General features: G+C 48.9%; 1 protein-coding gene across 2 annotated transcripts in view; it reads right to left on the bottom strand.

The window, feature by feature from the left end:
* Positions 1–17,548, bottom strand: part of WDFY4 (WDFY family member 4) — a 250,053-nt gene that overhangs the window by 137,969 nt on the left and 94,536 nt on the right. For both annotated transcript variants that reach the window (XM_070364483.1, XM_005900617.2), the window contains exons 24-30: positions 13,224–13,376; positions 9,333–9,406; positions 6,637–6,798; positions 5,957–6,048; positions 3,754–3,853; positions 1,518–1,723; positions 565–734 (exon numbers count right to left, since the gene is read on the bottom strand). In XM_070364483.1, coding sequence (XP_070220584.1) covers positions 565–734; positions 1,518–1,723; positions 3,754–3,853; positions 5,957–6,048; positions 6,637–6,798; positions 9,333–9,406; positions 13,224–13,376 — 957 coding nt within the window. The remainder of the gene's footprint in view (positions 1–564; positions 735–1,517; positions 1,724–3,753; positions 3,854–5,956; positions 6,049–6,636; positions 6,799–9,332; positions 9,407–13,223; positions 13,377–17,548) is intronic.

Here is a 17,548-nt window from a genome sequence, read left to right as displayed (position 1 = left end):
TAAAAAGGTGACCTTTGCCAGCGACAGTGAGAGAAGGTGATAAAGATGATCTTGGAATACACAAGTGATGGGAGGTGGAGTCCTGAGGCAATGCTCCTTCGTGGGGGCTTCCTTTCTACCGTGATGTAAGTCATCTGAGCAAAGGGTACCTGTGGGCCAGAAGGCTCAGGGCATGTAAGGTTCACACTAGAATGCAGGGGGAGAGCAGGGGCGTTACTAAGGTACAGGGGCATGTTTCTCTGAAGGTGATAGAATGAGGCTCTATGTCTGCGGTGGCAGCAATCCAGCCTCCCCATGTTGCCCCCACCATCATGCGATTTGTCTACCCAGAGGAGAAAAACTTAAAAGTGGAACAAAACAGAGATCCGCTGGGAGGGACAAGGCAGGCAGAGGCTGAGCAAGTCTAGGATATGTGAAGAGCAAGCAAGAAGGTGGGACTGCCAGGGAAGGAAGTGGGTCAGGATGAAAGTTGGGAGGCACAGGGGAAGGTGAGGAGAGTCTTGGGGGACACAGAAGTCAGAAACCCAAGTGTGCCACTCCATCCTGAGAGCCCCTGGACCCTACCTTGGGCCCGTCCGTCAGCTCTGTGAGGGGTGTCTGGAGGAAGAAGGTGGACACGATGAGGTACACTTCTGGAATATGAACATGGTGGGCCAAAAAGTCGCTCAAGACCCGGAACCCAGGAAGCAGGCAGGGGCTCTGGTCAGGCGTTGGAGGATGGCTCTTCAGGTTATCTATTGATCAGGGAGAAGGGCACAAAATCCAGTTGAGAAAAATTGCTTCTGGTCAACATGGGGACTGGGCACAGGAAGGAATCCCCTCCCACCAACCCGTCCTACAGACATGCCAGATGGAAATACGTCATGCATATACAGCACAAGAGTGTGCTCAGTAAGAACTTCTTTTCCTACTTCTGATGTGCTCATTCATTCATTCAAACCCAGATGCTTATCTGGTGCCTACCACCTTAGAGGTAGCAAGACATCTTTGCATAGGCAATAAGAATGTAGTGTTCTGAAAAAATATACAGAACCCCAGGCCTTCATCAGCTATTTACAATGTGGTGGGAGGAACAGACATTACAGAATTAAATACCTAAATAAAAATATGCTTGTAAACTATGATAAACCGCTCCCCCACCAAAAAAAAGAAAGAAAGAAAATGTAACAGAGGTGCTCTAATTGACGTGGGACCTTCCTCTCCTGGAGGAAGTGACATAAAATCGAGCCTAAAGGATGAATGCACATCAGCCCAGAGAGCCGTGCTGGTGTTGAGGGCTGGGGAAGCACCTCTGCAAGAAGGAAAGAGTTAAGGAGACTTTGAGGAGTGGAAAGAAGTCCCCAGCATCTGAAGAGCAGTGAGGCCATGTGGGGAGGAGTCTGAAAAAGGAAGTCAGAGGTGGGGGAAGGGGTCAAGGTCAAGGTCACGCTACAGCAGGCAGTGTGAAGGCCCCTTAGTCCCAGCAGGCCCTCATCCCCAGGTGGCACCCTGTCTCCTGGAGAGCGCCGCACACTCACCCATCACGATGTCCATGCCCTCGGAGCTGCGTTCCACCCAGGAGCCTGCAGGCAGGCCGTCTTTAAATCGCCCTCGGAGGGAGGGGCTTGACAAAAAGTGCAGCAGCAGCTTCAAGCCCAGCACCACTGTGCTGGGGTGCATGTGGCCCTGCACGAAGAGCAGGAACCAGTCGGACCCCAGGTTCAGAAACATCTCTTCCTTTGTCCTGGGTGGGAAGGGGGTCAATAAATGCTATAAATTATCTCTCAGCCCATAAGCAAATGACATGCCCAGAAAACACAAATAACATCCAGCTTCATCAGGCACCCAGGAGAGGCAGGTTAAGGTAACATCTGGACAGCACTCAGCAAAGTACATATTACATTTTAAAAGATCGGTAATGTTGGCAAGGCTGCTGTGAAAGAGGTGAATTTGCCTATTAATGGCTGAAGCGTAAGTTGGCCAAAGCTTTTGAAAGCAACTGGAAACCATGTACCAAATGATAAAGCCCTGCTCACTACTATTCAAGCTTACACAGTGTCTGACCAGCCACTCACTAATGACATCAATGTAGTCGCATAAAACACATCATGGTTACTTAATTCCCTTTTAAAATACACTGTTCAGAATTAGTCTTAATGGAATAGCACATTATTTATGCATCTTTATTGGTTTAGACAAAAAAAAATGTTTAACTGTCACTTTCAATAATGAACTTTTAAACGATGTGTCTAGAGAACACGGACTTGCTAGAGGGAAATGGAGGACAGAGAGACAGGAGCCGATGCTCAGGGGCAATTGTTCAGCAAAACCTGAGGTTCCTGAGAGCCAGGAAAGGGTCCATCCTGGCTGGGCAGCAGTCTCAGCGCCAGTTGCCAGATTAGGTGAGGTGAGGGCATGGCCACTGAAACTAGGAGTCAAGAGATGGTCCTCTCTTTTAGCCATGACTTCATTTAGTAATTGGATGACTGGTGAGCTCTGATCATCTTCCCTCATTATGACGATGAAGAGGATGATGGAGGTGACTGTGGTGGTGGTGATGGTGAGAGTAGTTAGCTGTTAAGAGTTTATACCGTAGCCCAGGCACCATGCTCAGAGTTATCCACCTATTAATTTCTATCTATGGCAGCTATTTCTATCTATCTATTTTATTTTCACAAAGATGAGTAGAAGAGAGACATAGAGGGCTTAGGTCACCTCCCTAAGGTCCCTGAGGGCAGAGCTGGGATTTGAACCCAGGAAGTGAAGTTGTCAGAGCCCAAGTGCTTAAGCACTACATTACATTCCTTTTCAAAAAGGTGAAAAGGTAGAGACTAGCTCATCTCCCTGGGTCAGGAAGATCCTCCAGAGGAGGGCATGGCAGCCTGCTTCAGTATTCTTGCCTGGAGAATCCCATGGACAGAGCAGCCTGGCAGGCTGCAGTCCACTGGGTTGCACAGAGTCGGACACGACTGAAGCAACTCCGCACGCATGCAGCTCACCTCCAAGGCATCTTCCAGTTCTGCCATGCACTGATTCTAGAAATCTAGAGACCCTTAAAGCACTTTGTACAAGGCTGATTTACTGAGGGGTAACTCCCCACCTCGATGCCTCCCTGTCCAAACCACACACACACTAAAAGGTCAGCTTAGTGAGAGTAGGGTCTGGACTGGCCTTTTCAGCGTGGCGTTCTCGGAAGGAGGAACAGTGTCTGGCACACAGTAGGTACTCAACAAATAGCTATTGAATTAGTGACCCCAGAGCCGAGATAAAGCAGGCGGTCCAGCAGAGTTCATGGAATTTTATGACTGCATGTTGTTTTGAAAGTTAACTGAAGGCAGATACTTCTTTTTCCAACTTGGAAAAATAACTGAAAGACTAACAGTAAGTAGCAGAAGAATTTGGCAAGCCTTTTCCATGATAGATGCTATTTAGGCTAACCGTTTCTCCATTCCATTGTCTGCCAAGTACAGGACATCAAAATCAGTGATTATCACAACTGCCAAGACAATAACAATTACACTTCAGCGATGGTGACAGGAAGAGTTTATTGTAATGAAACCAAATCTGCTTTGAGTTACTCATGCCCATTTAACATTTGCATCAGAATGTCTTAGGGCAAGGTCTGCTTTATTGGGTGGAGAGAATATAATTTTCTTTCTGACTAGTGCAGAAAACCAACTCAGAGATGCTAAACTTTTCATTAAGTAAAGGTCTTAATACTGCACCCTGTATGAAGCAGCCTTGTGGCAAATCACTCTTTCTGGAACTACTTACTCAGAGGACAGATGAAGTTGGGAAGAAGATATTACGCTGAGCAGCATCTCCAGCAACTGGTTTCTGAGCCAGATTGTCTTTCCAGATGTTTGGCTTCCAGCTACAAAAAATAAAATAAAATGGAGATTTGAGAGAAAACGGATGTAAAGAGACATAATATTTGCTGCAGTAGGCAATCATATTCACCAAATGCTTAGTTCTCCCAGGAGTTGAGACATACATGGGACTTGAAATTTTGGCTTTCAATTCTAGATTTCCATTTAATGCTTTAAAAGAATTTCTGGAAATGTTTCTAAAGTTTCCTTTAATTAGAGATGTTTTTGATGCTCCCCATAGCCTGCCCCCCACCCCAAAAAAATCCTAAAAATGACAGGGTCAAATTTTTCTTCCAGTAGGAAGAGTTTTAACATTTTCATGGACTGTAACATTTCCTGAGCACCTACTATGTGCTGGGCATTATGCAAGGCAGTGGGAGCAGAGTGGTGAAGATTATTGTGCTCAATCTGGGTCCCTGCCCTAGTCCAGGGCTTTTGCACGTCTATGCTGCACTAAAAAACAGAGTTTGAACTGCAGCAAGATTACTTCTGAAGCATTACTATGACCTTGAAGGACATGTAAATACTGTCTTTGTAGATATTTAGCGAGACGAAAGTTTTAGAATGGAGTCCCCACGAGAAGGAGGGCTGACTGCACAGTATGCTGCTGCTGCTGCTAAGTCGCTTCAGTCATGTCCGACTCTGCGACCCCATGGACGGCAGCCCACTAGGCTCCTCTGTCCCTGGGATTCTCCAGGCAAGAACACTGGAGTGGGTTGCCATTTCCTTCTCCAATGCATGAAAGTGAAAAGTGAAAGTGAAGTCACTCAGTCGTGCCCAACTCTTAGCGACCCCATGGACTGCAGCCTACCAGGCTCCTCCGTCCATGGGATTTTCCAGGCAAGAGTACTGGAGTGGGGTGCCGTTGCCTTCTCAGGACTGCACAGTATACTGTTAGCTGATTATCCATTCATGTAGCCCCTTGGTCGGCCAGTTAGTTTACCACCAATTCAGGGCACACAGCATGCTGTAGAAATATAACTGATGAGGCAGCTTGGAGAAATGGAGTCAGAGTACCCTCTATCTGGATTCTGGCCCCTTCTCTCTTTAAGGTCGTAGTCTCTGAGTCTCTGTTTTCTCATCTACAAAATGGGAATAGCAATTCCTACTTTTCAGGCTTGATCTAAGGATAAGAGAGAATTTATCTGGATTGAGTGACATTAGCCAAGAGAATCTTTTGTGATAAGAGTGTTCTCTATCTGCCCTGTCTAATGCAGTAACCACTAGCTCCACATGGTTATTCAGCACTTGGAACACGGCTAGTGTGACTGAGGAACTGAATTTTTAGTCGCATTTCATTTCAATAAATTTAATTTAAATGGCTACACGTGGTTAGAGGCTCCCATCTTGGACAGAGGAGGCCCGGGACAAAGCAGTCAGTAATTGTCCCCTTCGCGTCTGCCCCTAGCAGAGGGAGTTCAGAACCTGATGCAGCTGCTGTTCTGAATCTGGTTGAGGAGAGAGAGACTCAAAGAAACAAATCACAAGCCTTTGCATGAGAGTAAGCACAAGGACTCTAGCAGCCTAGAGAAGGTGACCTAGTCTGGCCTGTAGGACTGGGAATGGCTGGCCTGGTGGGGTGAGGTGGGGTGGGGTGGGGCAGGGGAGTGACCCTGCAGAGGGACCCGCAGGGCCGAGCGCGGTGGCCGGCAGACCCTCACGCATTAGAATGTGGACGGCAGACCCTCACGCATTAGAATGTGGACGGCAGACCCTCACGCATTAGAATGTGGCCGGCAGACCCTCACGCATCAGAATGTGTCAGCACTGCAGAGCGCTGAAGCCGGGGCTCGCCAAGGGAGTGAGGCAGAGACTGGGGCACGAAGGCGCCCGCCTGTGATATACGGGGAGCTGTTATCCCGCAGGACTTGGAAGCCATTCCAGGTTGTGAAGGAAGAACACATGATTTGTTTTTATTTGTGGCTCTAATCATATAGCTGTGACCTCGGAAGATGGCACCCAGGAACAGCAACTCGGTTTTCTGTGGGCACCCCCCCTCCCTTCCCACAGCCTAGCACTCAAACTGGGCCCACGGCATGTGCCTGTCAGGGCTGCTGTGGGTGTCGCCCTGCTGCCATCAGACTGGCACCTGGGAAAGGTCTTCTCACCGGGCAGGGAAGGGTCCGGGGCTCTGTCCACACAGATCTGCTTCTCGTTCAATGACGAAGGCTTGAGGGTGTACACCACAAACAGAGCGATTCTGAAGGCAGAAAGAGAGGGACACACTCAGCTGTGGGCTTGGCCCGTGTCTCCTGAGCACCCATGAAGGTTTTCTACACAGAATCACCCAAATGCGGCTTCAAGGGAGGACTTGAGGGGGAATCGTGTTACTCTGTGATCAGTGTGATCTTTCCAGAGACTTCTCCAATCTGTCAGGATTCATCAGAGAAGCTGACTCTGGCTCTGCCAGGTCAATACGACAGACATGGCTGAGGACACAACAGCTGAAATGTCCCATCTGCTGGGAAGTCTGCAGGAGGCCGGCGTGTTGGGTCACTGGCTGGTGAGGATGGCCGGGCGCATGGAAATTCTGGGGTTCTTGGGAGGTGTGTCTGAGCACCAGGGAGCAGTGAACCCACAACCCTGCTGAGGAGTCCAGGGGACCCTCCCCTTTTTTCAAGCCATGAACAGAGAAAATGTTTCTAGGAGGTTCCAGGGAAATAGAACCTGCTGCTGCATTGAAGGGCAGTGCTGCTGAGCTGAGTGTGGTAAGGAGAGAGCTGGGGTCTAGTTCCCTCATGAAGCAGCCCTGATGCTCCGCCCTCTCCCCGGGGAGCTGGCACGATACCTAAGCAGGTCCTGGAGGCTGAAGTGGCCCCGCAGCTGACAGCCCAGGATGGCAATGACGGTGCGCATCTTGGAGGGCGTGAGGCCTGGCTCGTTGAAGAGGAAGACGAGCTTGGGAATAAGCTGTGCCTGGTGAGCGACTTCAGCGTTCCGGGGTCCTTCCCTGGTGAGCCCAGGAGAGAGGCAGTGAAAGCTTTTACTGGAATGAACCAAATTTGCTGTGTTTCTGCTAAAAAGGTTCCACAGTCTGGGTTTGCTCCATGGCCCTCTGGCTCTCATGCTCTCCTGGCAACTCATCAAAATGCTGCCAGACACCCATCGAATATGTGTCTGCCCAGTGCCCCAGTCGCTTGGGGGTGAGCCTCCCATGCCCTTCCACCCCCACCGGAAACTGCCTTCAAAACAACCACCAGTTATTGACTTTTAAATTCCAAGCCTCCGGGAAAACTAATGCTGGTCTCAAAAAACTCCGAACAAAGAGAGCAGACTGGAGCACGACCACGGAGCACTTCCCAACAGCCAGCACCGGGCCTCGGCCAGCCCCTCAGCCTGCGTGTCTTCCTGCTCGCCCCAAACCACAAAGTGGATGAACGTGCCTCCAAGAGTCAAAGGGGAGAGAGACAGGATTCAAGTCTCCGCACCCCCTCCTCAGGATAATCGCAAACACAATTTCCTGTAAATTCTACTCCCTCAAAGAAAACAGCTCCCAGGGTGAGTGTCTGTCTCTTAGAAAACAACAGGTACAGAAAGACAGTGGAAAGGGGGAAAGAAAAGAAACTGGAGGCGAAAGAATGTGGATGGATTGCTCCTTCTTGAGCTGTCTTCACTACTGCTGTGTTGAACTCTGCCAAGCCCCATACCCCTGATACACAGAAGAGGTAGAACCAGCCAAGTCTGTGTGTGGCTTGCACTCGTGGGTTCAATGGGAAGACGTGCATTCAGCACCTGTAAGTACCCAATGTCCTTTGTGCTCTCATCACAGCACTGAGCAGTCTGCTTTCTGCATTCCTTCTCCACAGGGCTGTGTCTTGTCCTTCCCTGAACCTCCAGCACTACGAAGTGGTATGGAATGGAGTGGGTTATAATAGTCAATCATGAGTGGATGAATGAAAGGGTGGTTGCAAACACCTTCAAACACTAAGGTGCCAATGATCACTAGAACAGCTGATCTGTAAGGAATCAGATGGAGGTGGATGTGAACAGCCCGCTGTATAAGGAAGGAGGTGGGTTGATAGACTGGCTTCCCTGCCTCCCTTCTCCCTTATTCTGATCACAGTCCCTGGTTTTCTTTGGGACTTACCTCTTTCTAACTCTCCTCCACCTGCTCCAGAGAGCAAGAGATGCTCCTGGCCTGGTCACATGACCTAAGATGGCCCGTGAGACTCTATCCCTACTGCTAGGAGTATTGAGTGAAAAAGAAGCCCTGTCTGCTGACTGTGCAGAGCCGCGGACACTCTATGAAGTTGTCCAGCCAGAACGAAGCCAGCATGGAAGAAAGCACAGACAAGACCGGGGTAGATCTCAGATAAAGTAATGTAAGCATCATCCAGACACCATGTGAAGATCTGACTCTGTCAACTGTATGAGCCAATAAATGTCCCCTTTCTCTGCTTTCCTTTTCACCCTCTATTTCTGCCTTTTTAATTTGGTTTGAGTTCTATTTCTGCCATTTGCTATCAAAAGAGCCTTGACTAATTCAAAAAGTAACAATGTGATGGCATTTGGAGAGAGGCCTTTGAGAGATGCTTGGGTTATGAGGGTGAAGCCTTCATGAGTGGAATTAGTGCCCTTATAAAAGAGACCTTGGAGGGCTCCCTTACCCCTCTGCCACGGAGCTGGTAGTGAGAAGATGGCAAACCATGAACCATGAAGCAGGTCCCCACCAGACACTGGATCTGCCAGAGCCTGATCTTAGATTTCCAGCCTCCAAAACTGTGAGAGATAGACTTCTGTGGCCTGTCAGTCCCCTAGGCTATGGCTTCCATTGGAAGCAAAGCTATGACCAACCTAGATGCATATTAAAAAGCAGAGACATTACTTTGCCAACAAAGGTCCGTCTAGTCAAGGCTACGGTTTTTCCAGTAGTCATGTATGGATGTGAGAGCTGGACCACAAAGAAAGCTGAATACTGAAGAATTGATGCTTTTGAACCATGGTATTGGAGAAGACTCTTGAGAGTCCCTTGGACTGCAGGATCAAACCAGTCCATCCTAAAGGAGACCAGTTCTGAATATTCATTGGAAGGACTGATGCTAAAGCTGAAGCTCCAGTACTTTGGCCACCTGATGCTAAGAGCTGACTCATTTGAAAAGACCCTGATGCTGGGAAAGATTGAAGGCAGGAGGAGAAGGGGAGGACAGAGGATGAGATGGTTGGGTGACATCACCGACTCGATGGACATGAGTTTGAGCAAGCTCCAGGAGTTGGTGATGGATAGGAAAGCCTGGCGTGCTGCAGTCCATGGGGTCACAAAGAGTCAGACATGACTGAGTAACTGAACTGAACTGAACTAGCCTATGGTATTTTTTGTTATAGCAGCTGAATAGACTAAGACAGACATGCTGCCCCCTGAGACCTCATGCTCTGGGAACGGGAGAAGTCCATAGTTGCTGAGCAACTGGCTGTCCTGTCCTCCTAGTTTCTATTCCTGGCATGAAACTTTAGCTGTAACCCCCAGGCTGCCAAAGCCCAGCCTACCTTGTTGACTGAAGGATTTCCACTAGATGGGAAAAGAGAGAGAGCTCCAAATTGTCGGCAGCATTCATCCAGAGCTGGAAGACAGAACACAATGAAATCAAGTGTGTGACGGGAAGGGTTGCCAGGCAGTGTGAACTGGTGAGGTGCTGGGTGTGGTCTTCTTTGGCTTGGAATCACTAACACAGCTTACCAGCTCCAGAATCATACCAGTTCTCCTGACCGCTAGAAGATACAGAGGGCACCACCGCCAGGAGAAAGTGCAAACACTGCTCCTGCCTTTCCCATCTCTGCTGCTGTCTGGAGCTTTGCTGTGGGTCCTGATTCAAACCAAGGACGCCTACAGTAACCATCTTCTATATGTGTCCCACCCTGGGCCTCACAGCCTGTGCATCGACACACCAAATGCATGTCATTCTCATTGGATCCTACTATACAAGGCAAATATCAGTGTTCCCAATTAAGAGAGGAGAAAATAGAGGGTAAGACAGACCTTTGAGAGACAGGTCCCTTATCACCAACAAGTCATTGAACTGGAATTAGGAGCTGAGTCTCACCTCTCAGGTTTTATACTGCAGCAACTATGCAAAGAGTCTCAAAAAAAATAGGAGTCGCAAAGAGTCGGACACGACTGAGCGACTGAACTGAACTGAACTGTGCATTCGGCTTGTGCGTGCAATTTCTTCAGGTCCCGTATCTATAGAACCTGTAGCTCCTGTGCAACAGAATTGTGAATGACACACACTTGTGAAATGCACTGAGATTCTGCGAGTGAAGTTTATCACTCGGATTATTTTCTTTACTGTAAACAAAATGCAGTTCCTCCCCTTCCTTCTGGGGCAAAGGTGAGAGCGTGCGTTCATTCTTATTTCTATTAATACTTTCTTTAGAGAGCTCTACTATTCTCATCTAAATGATGGTACTTCCTAAGTCCCAGAATCTAGAAAGTTCAGATGTGGGAGTTTAAGACTACACTCTTATAGCAGCAAAAAGAGCTCACACTTACAAATGGTACCATTTGCTGGAGGCAAGAAGCGTCGCACAAAGTCCGAAAACCAAGTCATTATCTGCATTTAGTAGATAAGAACCGTGAGGCTCAGAGAGACTGAGCACCTTGTCTGGCGCCCACGGTTTCTAATTGGCAGAGACTGGCTTCAAAGCCTGGTCTGTCTGACCATGGAGCCCACTCTCTTTCCTTCTTGCTGTGTTCCCCCACAGGCATCTCCTGCAGACAGTGACTCAGAGAGTCAATAATCAACCTCACTTGAACCAAGCAAGCAGTCATGGCTCCATCCATTTACTTATGGGGGAAAGTGGAACAACCTCAGTGGCTCTAAGTTTATTATGAAGGCAGAGTCTGTCCCTCTCCAGTCCCCAAGGCTCAGCATCATACATGCCACTTAGTGACCTCTTAATAAGGATCCACTCCCTTTTTTAAAAGAATGAATACAAAGTAAACCAAAATAAGACAAGTGGATTACTCTTAAGCCAAAAACAGCCTGTCATATTTCCAGCCCCCGAAAGCACACTCACTGCCAGCTACACACAGAGGTAGGGCAGCTGTCACTTGAGAGAGTTGGTGTCGATAAATGTGGCTCCCGGGAAGGTAGAGGTAACCAGACACAGCACCCCAACATTCTCAAGAGGATGCCAAGAGCTTTGCATACTTGAATTCACACACATTCACTCATGAAGGCAGTCCCTGAATAAATGATACATCAGGCTCCATGTTGGGAACTGGGGGAGCTGAGAAAGTAAGACAGATATCCTGAAGCATACACCTCCCCCTGTGTTCTGCTCCAGAGCTTTAGAAAAATAACAGATTGTCCCAGCACACTTGAGGCCACCCAGCTCTTTTAGAAATTATGTAATACCAACTGTCTGAATTTTGGAAAACATGCATAACTGAATCTTTTGGTTGTTATTCTGTGTCACAGAACCCCTGTACTAAAGACTGTATTAAGATGCCTGTATTAAATTAGTTTGAATTTCAAATGAATAATGTGTCAAATTCTGCTCTCTCCCCACCCCTAGGACGACCTCAGTCTCAGAAAGGGGTGGCCTTTTCTGAGGCCACAGGCCTAAGGCGTGCATGACTTCAACTTCCTGTCCCTTTCGGCTTCTCAGTGCCCTGCCCCTCCCTGCCACAAACCAGTCATCAGGGATCTGCCCCTTCCATTGTAACCTGCTCTCCGCTCCCCAAACCTTCCCTCCCCCTGAAGGACTTGTCCCATCAACAGCTGATTCCTACACTGGCACTTTAGATGCCCCTTCCCACTGCTCAAGTCTCCTACATTCTGAAACACTCTTTTTCTCTTCCTCAAAAACCCACTGACTGTCTCCTTCCAGCCTCCTCCCCGCTCCTCACCTCACTTCCAACTCCACCATTTACTCTTCCCTGGGCCTGTCAGTGACCCTCCAAACACAACAGACACATCCCTGCCCTGACTTCACTTGGTGTAGCCAGCTCTGGGGAAATCCTTCTTCTTTTAAAAATTCTCTCCTCTCAATCTTTTAAAAATGTTATGTCATTTCATTGGTTTATTGTGGATTTTTTTAAGCATCTTTTCTGCTTGCTTTTATTAGTTGCCTATTTTCTTAACCCCAGTGTGAAAAGCACCAGCTCAGCTGAGGGGCTAGTTTATTCAGGGAGGGGATGGGTGGTGCCCATGGTGGTTCCAGGAGCAGGCAGTGGGGGCCCGGTGGGTTCCTGTGTGGGTAATTCCTGGGCTGGGCTGGTGGCAATGATATAGAGGAGCCAAGATGCCTGAGCACGGCCATGGCATTTTAGAAGGGGCAGCAGTGTGGTCAAGGCATGCTGACTTGTTTGCCAGGGTGGTGAGGCTATTTTGCATACCCGCTTCCTGCTGTGCACTGGGAGCCCATATCCCAGGTCTAGTTGGCTTCCCCAACAATCCTTGCATCAATCTCCAGATCCAGGAGGAGAAGGGGATGACAAAAGATGAGATGTTTGGATGGCATCACTGACTCAATGGACAGGAGTTTGAGCAAGCTCCAGGAGATGGTGAAGGACAGGGAAGCCTCAAGTGTTACAGTCCATGGGGTTGCAAAGAGTCACCTCTACCTGCAGTAACATCGCTGCAGGTGCCCCAAGCCACCTGCTCTCAAATGCCTGTGGTTGTTCTCATCCCTACATGTGAACAAATGGCATCCACCCCACCAGGAACATTCCCCCACTGAACATGTTCTGCCAAACTCAGCCCCAGAGCCCTGATTCACGAGCTGAGCTGACTGTCCCCTCTTCACACTCCCCAGAGGCCCTTTCCCCACTCACTGGCATCCAGCACATTGTAGCATCAGCTACATCCTATCCCGGGCCCAGATGGCTGTGTGTGGGAGCTGTGTCCTGGTTATCACCATGCCTCCAGAACACACCAGAGTGTGATCATCACTCAATAAATGATGCTTTGTGAAGGGATCTACCCAAAGGTCTGCCCGATGCTCCTCACTCAGCCTCCTGTGTGCCCTACGGCTCTCTCACTCCTTCCTTTACAGGAGCATTTCTAAACAGCAAAGCATCATCCACAGGAATTGGTATGCTTTAATACCCTCTTATGTACGGAAGCCTACAGTTTTAAAATCTTTTCCCAGATAGTAGCGGATTTGACTCCTGCACCAGCCTGTGAGGGAGAGACGATGGTCTCCCTTTCATACAGGAGAAGAGTCAAACTCAGAGAAGTCAAGGGACTTGTCTGAGGCCGCACAGCCTATTGGTGGTAGAAGTTAATTATAAAGCAGGGCCTCTGAGCTCCACAGCCTCTGTGGTTTTCTCTCTCACTACCACCTTGAGCATGGAGGAAGCGGATCCGCTGGGTTTAGATGAGGCTCCAGGTTTTCTGTATCTTTAGGGCTAGCGACCAACCTCCAGTTTACCTCGAAATTGCAGAGGATGTGCTGAAAGACACCAACGTTGGTGATTACGGAGGGTCCAAAGCCCAGTTCTGCAGTGCCAGTGATAGACAGGATCAGCTGAAAAATGCGATGGTTCAGAAAAGAGGTCTTTTTCCTCAGGAGAAATGCCATTATCTGCAAAGATTAAAGCACAAAGCAGTTTCCTAGTGAACGCGTCATCAGGACTCTCTCCCCCTCGTCTACCTGCTCCTGCCATGAACGCATCATGAGGACTCTCTCTCCCTCGCCTACTTGCTCCTGCCAGCGCCCTTTGTCCGCCCAGTCTGGAAACTCTCTGCTCTCTGGGACAACCTCCTCCACCGCCTTTCTCTCAGAAGGAAAGCAGATGCCAGCCTCTGCAGCTGCTTCCCCGCAGTGTCCACTTTTCTGTGCTCATGTGGCGTCACCTCTCACTGTGAGCCCCGGCCCCTTCCTGAATTTTCCACATTTCCGGGACGCCACTGTCTGCCGGTTTCCTTCCACCTTTCTGTGCTTTTCTCGTTTTCCTTTACAGGGTCCTACATTCATAACCACCACACAGATGCTGCTGTATCACTAGGCAGCCACCATCTGCCCACAAACCCAGTTCCGTCAGCTCTACTTCAGGCTGCTGCCACCAGATGTGCCATTCTGCCATTCTGCTGTGCCAGGCCCCGAAAACTGGCAACACGCAGGCATCCGGTCCAGCATCCAGGCATGGGAACCCCAGTGGCCCACACTCATCTCACAGACTGACTAGGTGGGTCTAACCTAGCCTCCTGTCTCTGTTGACCTCAGTAGCACAAAACTCAGGCTGCCCTACCATCCACTTCTATCTGGGTCCTCACCCACTTCATTGAGATTCTCAGCTCAGCTCATTCACAGCTCAATTCCCCACTCCTGGATCTAAGAGTCCACCCTTCTCCCCGTCCTCTCAGACACTCTCCAGTGGGTCATCCGGAAGTCTTATTTGTTGTTATGGGCTGGCTGTTTGTTCTTCCCAAACTCCATATGATGAAACCCTACTCCCCAGTGTGATGGTATTTGGAGGCAGGTCTTTTGGGAAATAATTAGCATTGGATGAAGGCATGAGGGTGGAGCCCTCACAGATGGGATTCAGTTCAGTTCAGTTCAGTCTCTCAGTCGTGTCCAACTCTTTGTGACCCCATGAATCGCAGCACGCCAGGCCTCCATGTCCATCACAAACTCCCGGAGTTCACTCAGACTCAAGTCCATCGAGTCAGTGATGCCATCCAGCCATCTCATCCTCTGTCGTCCCCTTCTCCTCCTGCCCCCAATCCCTCCCAGCACCAGAGTCTTTTCCAATGAGTCAACTCTTCGCATGAGGTGGCCAAAGTACTGGAGTTTCAGCTTTAGCATCATTCCCTCCAAGGAAATCCCAGGGCTGATCTCCTTCAGAATGGACTGGTTGGATCTCCTTGCAGTCCAAGGGACTCTCAAGAGTCTTCTTCAACACCACACTTCAAAAACATCAATTCTTCGGCACTCAGCCTCCTTCACAGTCCAACTCTCACATCCATACATGACCACAGGAAAAACCATAGCCTTGACTAGATGGACCTTTGTTGGCAAAGTAATGTCTCTGCTTTTCAATATACTATCTAGGTTGGTCATAACTTTCCTTCCAGGGAGTAAGCATCTTTTAATTTCATGGCTGCAATCACTATCTGCAGCGATTTTGGAGCCCAGAAAAATAAAGTCTGACAGTTTCCACTGTTTCCCCACCTATTTGCCATGAAGTGATGGGACCAGATGCCATGATCTTAGTTTTCTGAATGTTGAGCTTTAAGCCAACTTTTCCACTCTCCTCTTTCACTTTCATCAAGAGGCTTTTGAGTTCCTCTTCACTTTCTGCCATAAGCTGGTGTCATCTGCATATCTGAGGTTATTGATATTTCTCCCGGCAATCTTGATTCCAGCTTATGCTTCCTCCAGCCCAGCATTTCTCATGATGTACTCTGCATAGAAGTTAAATAAGTAGGGTGACAATATATAGCCTTGACGTACTCCTTTTCCTATTTGGAACCAGTCTGTTGTTCCATGTCCAGTTCTAACTGTTGCTTCCTGACCTGCATACAGATTTCTCAAGAGGCAGATCAGGTGGTCTGGTATTCCTATCTCTTTCAGAATTTTCCAGAGTTTATTGTGATCCACACAGTCAAAGGCTTTGGCATAGTCAATAAAGCAGAAATAGATGTTTTTCTGGAACTCTCTTGCTTTTTCCATGATCCAGCGGATGTTGGCAATTTGATCTCTGGTTCCTCTGCCTTTTCTAAAACCAGCTTGAACATCAGGAAGTTCACAGATGGGATTAGTGCTCTCAAAAGAGTCACAGGAGAGCATTCTTCCTCTCTCTACTCTGCCACGTGAGGATACAATGAGAAGTTGGCCATCTGCAATCCAGGAGGGTTCTCACTCAACCTGACAGTGCTGGCACTCTGATTGTGGACTTACCTGCCTCCAGAACTATGAGAAAATTAATTTCTGTTGCTAATAAACCACCCAGTCTATGGTATTCTGTTATAGCGGCCCAAACGGAGACAATTTAGATCAGCAAATAGTTTCTTTTCAGACTATTCCTGTCGCTTCTTTGGCAGATCTGACCATTCCCCACCCCACCCCACCAGGACACAATTAGAATGGCTGAAAGCTGCATGAGAAAAACCACTCAAGTTGACTGATCTCACTTTACATTAATAGTGTCAGATGTCAAATTGGTATCCAATCTGGCCTGGCAACGCAATTCTGCTTTTTTATAAGCTAGCTTTCCCCATCCCACAGATGATGATCTCAACTCTCCTCCTCTCTCCACAACTTCCCACCACACCACCCAACCCAGTACACAGCTGAGAGTTTAGAACCCAGACGCGAGCACGCTCACCTCCTCACCACCAGATCCACAAATGCCTGCAGTGCATTCCTTCCTGCCACGAGCCGGGTTCCACTCGCCTGCCCTCTGGAACCCACGCCCCGCCTGCTCCGTGGGGTAGCTCCTCTGTCCGAGCTTCACCCCTATTTCTCCTTCCTGTCACTTTGTTCCTGATAAACACGGCAACAAGTACACAGTGTTCGTGTTCATCTGTTCAGTCATGTCGGACTCTGCGATCCCACGGACTGTAGCCCACCAGGCTCTTCTGTCCACGGGATTTTTCAGACAAGAATACTGGAGCAGGTTGCCATTTCCTCAGGCAGGGGACCTTCCTGATCCAGGGATAGAACCTGAGTTTCCCACATCTTCTGCATTGCTGGCGGATCCTCTACTGCTGAGCCACCAGGAACAAGTCCACACACATCATGCCCAGTGAGCGTGCGTACTAGGGAAAAGCAGGAAAAGGTGCTGGAAGCGGATGAGGTGGGGGAGGGGGAGGCCGGAGACACAGACTGCGGTCCGGCTGTGGCCACAGTCCTTGACGTGACACCAGGTGGCTTTCTTCCAGACCCTGACTCAGGTTCCAAAGAGACAAGGAGGCTCTTTCCTGCCCACACTGGGCCCAGAAGGAACCCGCAGCTGTTGTGCCCCAGTGACTTTGTCTAGACTTTGACCCTAGTCGCTGCCCTCCACGATTCCTTTCTTGGCTGCCTCTCAGCCAGGCAGGGCACTCCTGGAGGACAGTGTCCACGTCTCATCTGACATTATGAACAGTAAATAGCCATATAATCAGGGTGCACATACACACAGCAATTACTCTGAGCAGCCATGCTTCGAAGAGCTCAGCATATACTAATTCTCTGATCACGATCCTGCACGATGGGGCTGCTATTATTCCTATCTTACACGGAAGAGAGCTGAGACACAAAGGTTAAGAACTAAAGTTGGCCAACATTTCTAGGGTGTTTCATCTGCGCCAGACATAATCCTAAGCCCTTCGCCTGTATTAAATCATCTAGTCCTCACTGCAACCTCGTGATACAGGAGACACAATAGATTGTATTGTACAGATGTGGAAACCAAGAGAGAGAGGATAAGTAACTCAGGAAAAGTTAAATAGAAAGCTAGAAAGAGGCTCAATTCCAACCTAGCACTCTGGTTCCAAGGTCTGGGCTCTTAGCTGTCATGCTAGATGCAAAGTAGGGGGGTCGCAGATGATTCTTGAATTCATCAGTGAAAGATGTTGGCAGCCACAGACAGGTGAGCATCTCCATCCTGATCAGAGCTCCTCTCTGGCTGGTTGTCACCTGGCCCTCTGCTCTGGTGATGCTGAGAGACCAAGGAACTTTCAGTTTGCTTTCTCCAAAAGTCATACTGATAGGAATGTCTACTTGGGCCAGCAAGGCTCCACCCTGTTCCTCAGGGATGACAGCTTCTT

This window comes from Bos mutus, chromosome 28, assembly GCF_027580195.1.
Source record: "Bos mutus isolate GX-2022 chromosome 28, NWIPB_WYAK_1.1, whole genome shotgun sequence".
Lineage (NCBI taxonomy): Eukaryota > Metazoa > Chordata > Mammalia > Artiodactyla > Bovidae > Bos > Bos mutus.
This window is presented reverse-complemented; position numbering and strand designations above follow the sequence as displayed.